Here is a 12,313-nt window from a genome sequence, read left to right as displayed (position 1 = left end):
AGAATAGAGCTATGCATATGATTAAAGCATTGATAGACGGACATTGTGAATCTGAGCAAGGAACAGCTTTCAAAGGAACAGCTTCAAACCAAAATGGTTAGAAATATTGCACCTGTTGGTGCTAAGGGAGAAGTTCTAAGAGCAAATATAAAGAAGAAAAATAAGGCATTTTTTATGTAATGATTTTTTAATTAATAGTCTAAATGGTTGCCTCATTTGGGAAAGACTCGTCATTAGCAGACTACAATTGGTTGTTCTTAGGTTTCATTCTCTTGGGTTCTAGTACAGAGACTCCTGCTCAAGCACTGTTAATTTTTGGTTTGTTTAAGAAGGCTCCCACAGCTTTACAGTTGTCTCAGTATAGCAGTTTCCTAATTTAATATATTAAAAGTACTGAATCCTGTTTCATTCAAACCATAAGTCTATGTCATGGGCATTTCCTATCCCTTTTTATAATGGCAAAAGTTAGGAAAGTAAGCTGTTCAGTTTCCTGGCAGAAACATGAGCTAAAATTCAATATTTCTGTATAGTTCTCTTGTCTAGTTTATACTTCTCTCAATATCTGCCATAAAATGCACATGCTTTTTTATTGGGGCCGGCGAGGTGGCGCTAGAGGTAAGGTGTCTGCCTTGCAAGTGCTAGCCAAGGAAGGACCACGGTTTGATCCTCCAGCATCCCATATGGTCCCTCCAAGTCAGGGGCAATTTCTGAGCGCTTAGCCAGGAGTAACCCCTGAGCATCAAACGGGTGTGGCCCTGAAAAACCAAAAACCAAAAAAAAAATGCACACACTTTTTTATAATTATTATTTTTGCTGAGTTAGGTTCCAGGAGCGTTTTTAAACTGAGTATGCTAGAACTCCTATCATAACTAGTGATGATCAAAAGGTCAAGGCGGGGGTTCTCAAGGAAGATGTCAATGACAAATCTGTGATACACTGTCTCTCCATATTGAGTAGCATCTTCATTGTGTTCACTTTTATGCTCTCAATTTTTTTTTAAAATCTCCAAAATAAATTCCCATATAGCATGCAACCATCTTAAGCATGCATTTAGCCTCAGCCTATCTTTACTGATTTGTTTCACATATCTTCAACACCTAAATGAATTCTATTGGGGCTTAAAGGAATTAGATGCAGTGGGGGAGTGGTGGCTGGAGATGAAGCAACAGGGTTAAGGAAAGGATGGAGGAGAACAAGAAGCTTTGGGCACCAGAGAGGTGAGAAAGCTAGAAACCCAATGGGCTAGATTTGTACTTTGCATCCTCTGCAATGCTGTGAGTATATTACAGAGGAGTAAGAGGTAAAAAAAACAACAATAACAACAACAACACAAGCAAATCCAGACTCTAAATCAATGAGATCCTCAGAAAAATATGGGGAAATGGGGGGGTAGGATAGTGAGGACTAATGATCCATGTATTTTTCTAAGAAGCTTTCAACCCAAGGAGATGATACCTTACCACTCTCCTTCACACAGGGCTGGTCTGGGATGATGCTGTTAAAGAAGCTAGCTTGTCCACAATTTGGCATGTTTCTTTCCTAAAACTAACCTTAAATTATGAATTATGAATCCATCATATCAGTTCTCTGCTCAAATCTTACCAAGCATTCTGAATCTCCTTCATAACTGTCCATACCATGGTTTTCCAAGAACTCTGACCATTTCTGCTAATTTTCTCCCTTCACTTCCTCTGTCATGTCACACTGGCCAACTTGCTGTTTCTCAAACACAAGAGAAATGCTCCTTTCTCGCGGCCTTCAATCTAGCTAACCCCCCCTCCCTGCATCCCTTACCCCCAAATTGTCTATGACTCACTTCTCCAGGTCCTGTATGTCTTTGCTTAGAAGCCACCTTCTAGGTGGAGCTAACCCTTTCACTTGACTGTTAACTTGGGAACAACATGGGTTCATTTATACATGGATATTTTTTTTTAATTCACAGTTAGTTGATTCTCCTAATCCAATTACATTCAGTGGAACTTGTGAACATGGTAGATTGACTATTACAGATGTTGGGCATCTGCAGATTTGGTATCTGTAAGATTCATAAAACCAATTCCATGACTATACCAATGGGCAACTCTATTTCCCTTTTTTTTTTTTTGAGAGTTAACAGTTAGTTATACTTGAATTTCAACCACACTGGGATCAATGTTCCAACCTGTACATTTTCTAAGGTTAAATGTACTTAAAATTGAAACACGTCTAGCACTTCCTCCCTGTTCCTTGTTATATAAATTCTCTACATTATTGACTGACTTTTTTCAATCAGTCTCTTAACTCCCTATAGGGGCAAGGATCAAGTGTTTAGTTAGGTCTTTTGTTCACTGCAGTTTGTGCAGTGTTTAGAGCAGTGCATAGCACATAGTAGATTTTAAATGAAACAAATGCCAAATGAATAATAGTGAAATAAAGTCATACCATTTCTTCTTACTTTCCTTAATCCTTGCTTACCTGTTCACAGATTGCTCCTGTCATCGTGACTGGGAAGGGCCTGACATTTCCTCGACCCAAATTCTCACGTTTCCTCTGGTTGCTGAAGAGCTTCAACTCCCTTTTTTCTTCCTCATCCAGAGAGTTACAATATCGAACCTGAACAAAGTGCAAGGTATAAAAGAAGTCAGTCATGGTCCTTAGGATTTCTGAAGTTGGTATCTCTGACTTTTATTACCTAACACATTCCCCTTTGGCTTTAGAATCCTGACCTACACTTAAATAAGTGTGTTTGGGCTATTGAAGGTGAGTCTCAACCTAAGATGTGGATGGTGAAAAGAGCTTGATTAATAAAGGCTTCTAATTCTGGAGCTCTTATCTGGGCACACAGAAATCTACATAATAGTTCCTCATCTTACCATCCCACTCTGCTCAAGGTCCAAATCACTGAGGATATCTTAAGTGTTAGTTCAAATCTAAAACATTTTTACTTCAAAATTATTGTGGGGTCCTGAAACTGATTTTTTTCAGGTGCCTAAGTGATCTTTGACCTTTAGATAAGGTCTTTAGACCTTTAGACCTAGGACAAAGAAATAAAATAATTGTCAATGTACTCATGACATTTGCTCTTCCACTTCATTTTAAGATAGAAAAAAACAAAAGAGATTGAGGAATTGGTCCAGAGATATTTATGTTGCCCCACAGAATTACCTCTGTGTTTACTGTATTGGTGTACAGGTGGGAAGGTGCTACTTGTCAGTTAATGTGTCAACCCACATATGACAGGTTTCCTCTTACTAAACATAGAAATTTCCAGAATTAAAGAGGGACACAGAAGACATTAACATCAGGTATTTCCTATTTTCTTCCTTATTTATACATCGGGAATTCTGAACTATTGTCTACTTAAGACTGTTTTAGAGTTGATTTTCTTTTGAGTATGTATACTAAAAATAAAAGTATGAGTATAAATGGAAAAGAACAGTATCACCTGCAAAAGTTAAAAAGTGACCAGAAAACTAAATATAGTAAGAAAAAAAAAAAACACCTTCTTCTCCTAGATTACTTTTGCTTGTGGGAGGACCCTGAAATGGAGATTCTGTATATATATATATATATATATATATATATATATATATATATATATATATATATTTTTTTTTTTTTAGATTCTGTATACTATTACTTAAATGTGGAGACTAGTGTGAATTAAAGAGTTGTGATGTCTCTGTGGGCTTCAAATTGAAATTTCTCTCTCAATTACACAAGGCCTTAATCATGAGGAAAAACATTTTATTAAAGTGAGTGCTCATTACCATATCCACAGCCACCTAAAATTATGTTTCTTACCTCGTTTTAGTTGACAGTTTTATTCTTACCTCCTGTCTTTGGATTTGTCTGCACATCAAATAGCTTATAATTGATTTGCTCAGAGGTTTAGTCATACAGAGGTGAGAGGAAAACTATTGAATTAGACCCTAACTTCTTAAATTGTGACACTTCTACATGGGGCTATGTAATAAATGTGAGGGGGTTGGGATGTAAAAATTTTTTTGAAATAAAGTTATGATTTACTATCAGTAAATATCTGAATAATATTTTATATACCTCTAGGTGCTAGGAAAAATTTTAAGATATCCTATTGGATCCTACTTTGAAAACCAATGTAATATAAAAATTATATTACTTGGGTACAAACTAAAATGATCAACTATTTATTTTGATCATTGAGAATCACTCTTTGTCCTCAAAAGGCCATGTCAAATGAGCTCAATTTACCCACAGGGTCACATGTAAAAAAAAAATCTCATCAGCAGGAAGAAAGAACTTGGATTTTTTTTCTAATGAAACCACAATTAACAGTAAACAGAATAAACCATGACACGCAGAGAAGTGCAAACTATGTCCCTCTATTAAGCAAAAAGTCTTTCTTTTTCTAAAAAAAAAAAAAAAAAAGCTAAAAATAAAAAAGGCTTTACAAGGATGTCTTCTGAGAAGTACTGTGACCTGCGTAGACCAGAATATTCAGTTACACCACTGACATATTATGGACATGCTTTTAAAGAAAGGCACACCCCTTCTGCTTGTAATAACCCGCATTTTTCACTTTCAAATTAGTTGACTGGGCATCAGGTTTCAATGCTTACTCTCAGCTTTAAAGGAGAAAGCATGATTTATATTTGTTTTAGAAAGCCTGAAATTCTGAAATAAGAAATAGGAACTGGCTCTTTCTAGGGAGTTGCTTTAGTCTTTAAGCTTTAGCTATGTTTGCTCAACTGACTTTTGAGGTTCCTGAATTATCCTTTAAAAAAGTGGGTAGTTTAAAAAAGGCACTTATTCATTTTCCCTAGGATGCAGTTTGTGGGTGAGAGCGTTGGTAAAATGTTGGTGTCCAGCTCTCCAAAGTGGTACTTTGTTTTTTTTTTTAAATTTGAATGTGAAGGACAAAATTGGTCTTTCAACAGTGAATTTAGTATAGTAGGTACAATGTTGATTTACAACCATGTATAACCAAAACTGATGTTACAGTGCAATGTCACTTCAGTTAAAGAAAGTTTTTCTGGTCTCTAAATAAAGTAATTTATATTTAAAAAGTTTCCCTGAATAATATTATATTTTTGTTTAAAATATTTGTTACAATGGGTTCAGCGTGGTGGCGTAGAGTGGTAAGGTGTCTGCCTTGCTGGCACTAGCCTAGGATGGACCTTGGTTCAATATCCCAGCATCCCATATGGTCCCCCAAGCCAGGAGCAATTTCTGAGCACATAGCCAGGAGTGACCCCTGAGCATCACTGGGTGTGGCCCCCCAAAAACTAAAAAAATTAATAAAATATCTGTTACATAAAAATTCAGCTGTTTTCACTGTAACTTTACCTTGTCCTATTTCTTTGCATCTTTGTTCTCATAATTAAAAATAAAAAATTAATAAAAAATTCAGCTGTATAAGGTTACTTTTTTTAACCAGACACTTAAAAAATGAATGCCTAGTTTACCAATGCTTTATGATCTTGTAGAAGTCTTTCTGCAGATTTTTATTTATGATCAATATTACTTCAAAGACAAGAAATGCACTTAATTCTGCATGTTGAAGTTTACAAAAATAGAGCCTTAAAAGCCACCCTTCCCAGAGTATGAATGCTGACCCCAGCAATGAAACTTTGAGCAAAAATAAATAAATAAATAAACAAGCAAATAAAAATAAATGAAACAAAGAACATAGATGTTCTGAGCTGCAAGTCTGGACTCATAACTTTTACATGATAACATGAAAAATTTGCAAGCTCATTTTATATGAAATGATGCTGAAAGGGGGCTGGAGTGATAGCACAGTGCTAGAGCGTTTGCCTTGCATGTTACTGACCCAGGATAGACCTGGGTTTGACCCCTTTCATCCCATATGGTCCTTCAAGCTTCCAGGAACAATTTCTGAGTGCAGAGTCAGGAGTAACTCCTGAGTATTGCCAGGTGTGGCCCAACAACAACAACAACATCAACAACAACAAGAAATAATGCTGAAAACTCAATAGGTCCAATTTTTTTTTTTTTTTTTGAGATCTTAAACTAGCCCAAAAAATCTCAATCACCTCTTTAGGCAACCATTCCCTTCTTCTTCAAGTAAGAAAATTTAGACTTAAGCTTTTTTTTTTTTTTTTTTTTTTTTTAGAGCTCCTTAGTGGTCTCTAAGAAGTTACAAATACCAAACCCAAAGATGAATCCAGTTTATTACATGATTCTATATTTTAGTAGCTCTCTCTCTAGAGGGTGTCTAACAGTCCTGTTGAATCCAACTAAGGAAACTAAAACCTAAAACAAATCACCAGCACTTTTCTTCTTCATTGCATCAATCACAGCATTCAGATTCTGAAAAAGGTCATGATTCCCAGAAAGTTCCAGAAGTCACGAGAATCCCCCTTACCTCATTGTCATGTGGTGGCAGTTGGTGTAATAGCTGCTTGATTCGCAGCTTCTCACCAGGACTGTTGACATAAGGAACTTTCTCTTCTGGGAGACAGCTATAGTACTGGTGAACCTGAAGGATGAAAAGGCACAGTTTAGTCACCCATTCCTCCATTCACTTGCCAATTCTCCCAAAGGAGAATTCCCACTGCAGGACACTATCTACTTGCCGCTGTCCCCACCCTCATGAAACCCGACAGCAGTTGTCTTTCTTATTCTGAGCAAAGAAATTAGTCTTTAAAGGAAGAGTCGAGCACCTCAGCCTCATCTTGGTGTTTTCCCTCTCTGCAAAGGAAAAAAAGAAGGGGTGAACTTTCCTAGAAAAGGAGAAGGCAGCAAATAAATGGTGAAGCCGGAGGGTAAGGCTTTCTCAGCAGTCTCCCCCGAGAGCTGATTTTACCATTGTCTGTCTCTGTTAGTCTCCAGCATGCTCAGTGCCTCCCTAGCCAAGGGGATGTGTCAGCGCCTGCCTGCGCACTGGAGTCAAAGCCTGTCTTTGGCACTGGGGAACTCCTGGGTACCTCAGCCTCACCTACACGAAAATGCTCCAGGTTCAGAGCGCTTTGTAAGGATAGGCAGCAGCTCACATTTGTCAGAAAAAGAGTCACTAACTCCGGGATATAGAGCGTGTAATTAAAAATCACCACTAACATGAGTATTTTTGCGCATCCTGGAAAGCTCCTGTTTACAACTGTTAGGACATATTCTTACACTTTCGGAGGCTCATTCAACCCGAACAATGACTTGGGAGAGCACCAAGGATCTAATTTTGCCTAAGAAACAAAAACAGAATTCTCCTGTCTGACTGCATAGAAAACTAGGGGAAGGAAAAACTCGCTGCAACAGGAAATTTTAGAAGAGACCGAAAATCAAAAATAAAACAAACACTCCACAAGCTTCGATGACATCATGGAAAATAATTTCCAACTATCTCAACATCATGACCAGCTCTTGCAAAACAAAGCATTCATTCTACAGAAGAGAGAAGACAGGAGCAATGGGGGCTCTAAATTCATTTGCAATATTCCATAAATTTGGTCTCCTTCACTGGAAGTTAGGGTGATTTGGACTACTAATACATGTTTTGAAAATGCTGGGATAAAGTTTAGGAAGCTCTTCTACTTTGATATACAGAAAAGAAGTTGTATTAGAAGAGGGGGAAATGCTTTTGAGATGAGAAGACATTAAAAACACATGAGAAACTTTTATTCTTGTGGCAAAGAAAAGTACCCATTCACCAGTACCTGCATATATATTATCCTCTTAATCCAATCTCAAGGGCCATTAAAAACAGACTTCTTGCCAGCAACCAATTTTCAAACTTTGCTTCTCTGAATCACCTGGAGAGCTTTTAAAATTCCAACTGTCTTTCTAATATTCCTAATAACATGGTGAGGGACAGATCAGAACCGTGACAATTACATCAGAAGCACCTTTGAGGGTGGGACCCAGACACCAATAGTTTTAAGCTCTTCAGGTGATTTCCAGGTGCAATCCACTGCCCCATACTGACTAGTTTGAGAAAAGCAGGGTCTCCACAAACCATTTGCTAGAAGCACAAACAGGCAGTCTGAGGCTGGGAAGAATGACTCAAGGTTTTTGAAAACAATCCATAGGTTATCTACATTCTCTCTGAGAAGAAATTAAGCCCAGATCAAGAATTAGGATCTGGGTGATAAGAAGAATTCATACATCATACAGCCTATAAGGAAGCAGACGCCATATCTGAGATTTGGACAATGGGCTTTGCCTCCCAAGTCAAAGGATTGCTCATCCAAAAAGGCCTTGTTGCAATAGCACTTTGCCGTGACCACAATTCCCATTAGAGTTACGAAAACATGCAGAACAATGCTAATATGAAATGAATTACTGTGGATAATAAAATTCCAATTTGGGCTCAACAGACCATCTATTCCTTTGCCCTCATTACTCATACTTTTAGACTTCACTACACAGATGGAGGAATTTCTGAGAGTCCTCATTCTTATTTGACACCTGAAGCCTGGGCCTCTCTGACACTGTTGAGGTGGAGCCAGGTTGGAATTGACTGTAAACCTTCATTCTTTGGTGTAGGCAGGTAGAGGGTTTTTTTTGTTTGTTTGTTTGTTTGTTTGTTTGTTTTAAATTATGTCTTCTCTTTTTGTTTGTTGATTTGTTTTTGTATCACACCTGGCAGCGCTCAGGGGTTACTCCTGGCTCTACACTCAGAAATCGCTCCTGCAGGCTTGAGGTACCATATGGGAGGTTGGGATTGGAACCACCGTCCTTGTGCATCTAAGAAGCAAACACGCTACCACTGTGCTATCTCTCCGGCCCTAGCAAGGTAGAGTTAACCCTTCCCCACCGCACTCCCTACCTATACATCTCCTTGTGATGGCTCTGTCCATTCCCATGTCTGTATTATCAACCAGGCAGTGTCCTCAAACTATGGCCCGCGGGCCACATATTGTATTTGTATCTGTCTTGTTTCTTCGTTGCAATATAAGATATATGCAGTATGCATAAGGATTCGTTCATAAGTTTTGTTTTTACTACAGTCAGACCCTCCAATGGTCTGAGGGACAGTGAACTGGTCCCCTGTTTAAAAAGTTTGGGGACCCCTGAACCAGAGTAATAGTACAGAGGGTAGCGCTTTCCTTTGCACATGCCCAGTCTGGGTTCAATTGTCAGCACCCTGTGTGGTTCCAAGTCAGCCAGTAGTGCAGGGTCAGGAGTAACTCATGAATACTAGGGTGTGGCTATCACCCAAAAGACTAGTAATTAGTGAGTATGGAAAAACATAAATATATAGAAATACTTCCTAATCTTCTGTTTTAAACATATAGAGCAATGTCTGTGAGATTAGCCCCTGGAAGTCCTCACCTATGCAAAAATGTTGCAGGGTCTAAGGTGCTATAAAGTAAACTTGATTTCAGGGAGAGTTGTGGAGTCACAGAAAAATAATTATAAAAATGTGGTGTTTGTTCAGAAACCCATCAGTAGAGATGGGTCTTATGAGAAAGACATTTTTTCTGGGAGAGGGAATGGTAATGAAGTTTTCATCTTTCCAAGCCTAGTGTGCCCCAAGCTCTGCCCAATTCTTGCTCTCTTCACCTTTTCAAAATTTATAGTTTTTCCACAGTACTTGAGTAGACACATCTCAGTTCAAGAATCATCTGAGGTTGACTAACTTTCACAATCTTCCGCTCCTTCAGAGAGAGCCTGATCATCTCGATATGGAGCAACATCCACTCACAAAGATTGAATTGGGGGAGTTGCCCATTGTTGTATGACTAGATGAAAAGGGCATGGCTGGGCTATAGAGAAGGTAGCCATGCTGAAGAGCTCTAAGATAATTATGAAGTAAATGCCATGGTATGTGGAGGTTCATCTAATGGCCTCTGAATTCTAAACCACTGAGGCAGCGACTTGTCTGTAAAAACACACCTCTTTCTTGACTAGAGATTTTGTGTTGCTTTTTATCGTTCAAGTTCACTTTTTATAATGCCTAAAAATGACTTTTTTTTTCTACCAGTATTCCAGTGATTCTGTCAAATATAAAATGTGCTAAAATATTTTTTCACAAGCAACCAATTATTAGGTGGGTGGCTTAAACACTTACCTAGATGCCCCATTGTTAAAACAAATCAGCTAATATTAATTAACAGCCTACTAAATCACTCCCACATGGTGAGGTAGGTGGTCTGACTCGCTCTGAGGAAGGAGAATGAGTTGCTCCTTCACCATTTCCAATTTTCTTCAGAGCTGTTCAAATCCAGGAAGGAAAAAAAAAATCCCTCTCATAATGGTTTCTGTGTCTCTTCCTAGTATTTAGAATCTGGACTTTCTAAGCTATTTATTCGGCAAAGGATATTAGCAGATGGGTGCTAACAAGGAAGAGCAATTCTCTGAAATTCCCAATATGTCTTGGACTCAACAGAAATGCTGTATGCGTTTTACTCTGACATCTTTCATAATAATCTACTGTATAGCCCAAAATAAATATTTTGTATGCTTTCTGGCACTACAAACATCAAATTTGGCACCACCCCTGATAATCCTGCAGTTGTTCATATTTTGCTTGTAAAATTTATCGTGTTTATTTTTTGGTTTTGGGGCATACCCAGAGGTGCTCAGGGAATACTACTGGCTCTGAACTCAGAAATAGCTCCTGGCAGACTTGGGGGACCAGATGGGATGCCAGGGATCGAACCCAGAAAGGCTGCATGCAAGACAAACATACTATGTGCTGTGCTATTGCTTTGGCCCCACATATTTTGCTTGTAAATTTTTATAATAAGCACACCCAGTCAAATTTGTTAATGATGATCATTACCAAGCTATTACCTGATATGTTGATAATTTAATTTCTCTCCTGTGGATTCTGCGCCTATTTATCCAAAGTAGGTCTGTTGAACGTGCTAGAAACTTTGCTCCATTGAAATACTCCCAGGTAGAGGTGCAATGTCATTCTACTTTGGGTGAAGCTGTACAAGGCACATTTCCTCAGAACAAAAGCATTCTGTACACAACAAACTGGCTTATGAAAACGAAATAGCTGAAGGCTTTTATTTAAGGTGCTACTCCCAACAGAGAGGTTTGGCAGTAACTTCAGTCAGGCGGATGGTAAGAGCTTTAGTCAGTGTGCAAATAATGTCTACAAAGCAAGGCCCCACCCAGTTTGAAAGACTGGGCTTGTTATGGAACTGCACATTTGACAGCATTTCTGCCTGGGCAGAGGTAGAGGTTAGAGAGCCAATGACTCGAACTTGGAGTGAAAAGTGTGTTAACAAACAAAAGTGGGCAACTTATTCGCTTGAAACAGTGCTTCTCAATCCTTAGCATGCAACAGAACTATCTGGAAGGCTTCCTAAACCATGGATTTCTAATCCTGTATGTCTGGAGTATGGCTCAATCATTTGCATGTCTCTTCAGTTTTCAGGTGTGTCTCTGCTGCTGTCCAGGGACCACACTTTAAGCAGATTAGATAATTTTACTCAGGTGTTTTCCCTCGATAGCCAGTTCCATGAGTTGCTCAGGTAGATGCTGGGATTTCTATTTTATCCAAAGATATTTAGGAGGCTGGGGGGGGGGGTGGGTGGGAGGAAGAGAACTGGCTAATTCTTGTTTAGTTTTGTAGATGTTTTCTTCTACACTTAGGTACATGACTACACAGGGGTATTCTCCCAGTTCTGGCAAGAATGCAAAATCTTAAAGCAAAGTGATCAAATTTGGGGCTAGGATAAGTTTGAGATCAAAAGCAAGTCTGTGTCAGACTTTCTTAGCTGATCCCAGAATCTGTTGTTCTTGGCCTTCTAAGAAGGAAAGGATCTGTGAATATATTTATTTACTGAGTAAGTCTTACGCCGTGTTTTATGTATAATGTCTTGTTATTCTTTTTCAAACCCTGAAAGAAGTTACATTATACACATCAAATTGAACTAAAAAAAGGACTAGAGCCACATTTAAACTTTGCTTTCCTACATCCCTCTCTTTTTTTTTTCATGAAATTTTCAATTCCTCCCTTCCTTCCTTCTTCCCTCCCTCCCTCCCTTCTTCCTTTCTGCCTCCCTCCCTCCTTCCTTTCTCCCTCCCTCCCACCCTCCCTCCCTCCTTCCTTTCTCCCTCCCTCCCACCCTCTCTCCCTCCTTCCTTTCTCCCTCCCTCCCATCCTCTCTCCCTCCTTCCTTTCTCCCTCCCACCCACCCTCCCTCCCTCCCTCCCTTTCTTCCTTCCTCCCTCCTTCCCTCCCTCCCTCCCTTTCTTCCTTCCTCCCTCCCACCCTCCCTCCTTCCCTCCCTCCTTCCTTCCTTCCTTCCTTCCTTCCTTCCTTCCTTCCTTCCTTCCTTCCTTCCTTCCTTCCTCCCTCCCTCCCTCCCTCCTTCCCTCCCTCCCTCCCTTCCTTCCCTCCCTCCTTCCCTCCTTCCCTCCTTCCCTCCTTCCC

The 12,313-nt window shown here is 39.3% G+C and overlaps 1 protein-coding gene across 1 annotated transcript in view; it reads right to left on the bottom strand.

Annotated features, from left to right (window-relative positions):
* Window positions 1-12,313, bottom strand: part of PRICKLE2 (prickle planar cell polarity protein 2) — a 137,521-nt gene that overhangs the window by 61,398 nt on the left and 63,810 nt on the right. Inside the window, exons 3-4 of the mRNA XM_049777112.1 lie at window positions 6,350-6,463; window positions 2,455-2,592 (exon numbers count right to left, since the gene is read on the bottom strand). Of these exons, the coding sequence (XP_049633069.1) occupies window positions 2,455-2,592; window positions 6,350-6,463 (252 nt within the window). The remainder of the gene's footprint in view (window positions 1-2,454; window positions 2,593-6,349; window positions 6,464-12,313) is intronic.

The sequence above is a fragment of the Suncus etruscus genome, chromosome 7 (assembly GCF_024139225.1).
Source record: "Suncus etruscus isolate mSunEtr1 chromosome 7, mSunEtr1.pri.cur, whole genome shotgun sequence".
In the NCBI taxonomy this organism is placed as follows: domain Eukaryota; kingdom Metazoa; phylum Chordata; class Mammalia; order Eulipotyphla; family Soricidae; genus Suncus; species Suncus etruscus.
This window is presented reverse-complemented; position numbering and strand designations above follow the sequence as displayed.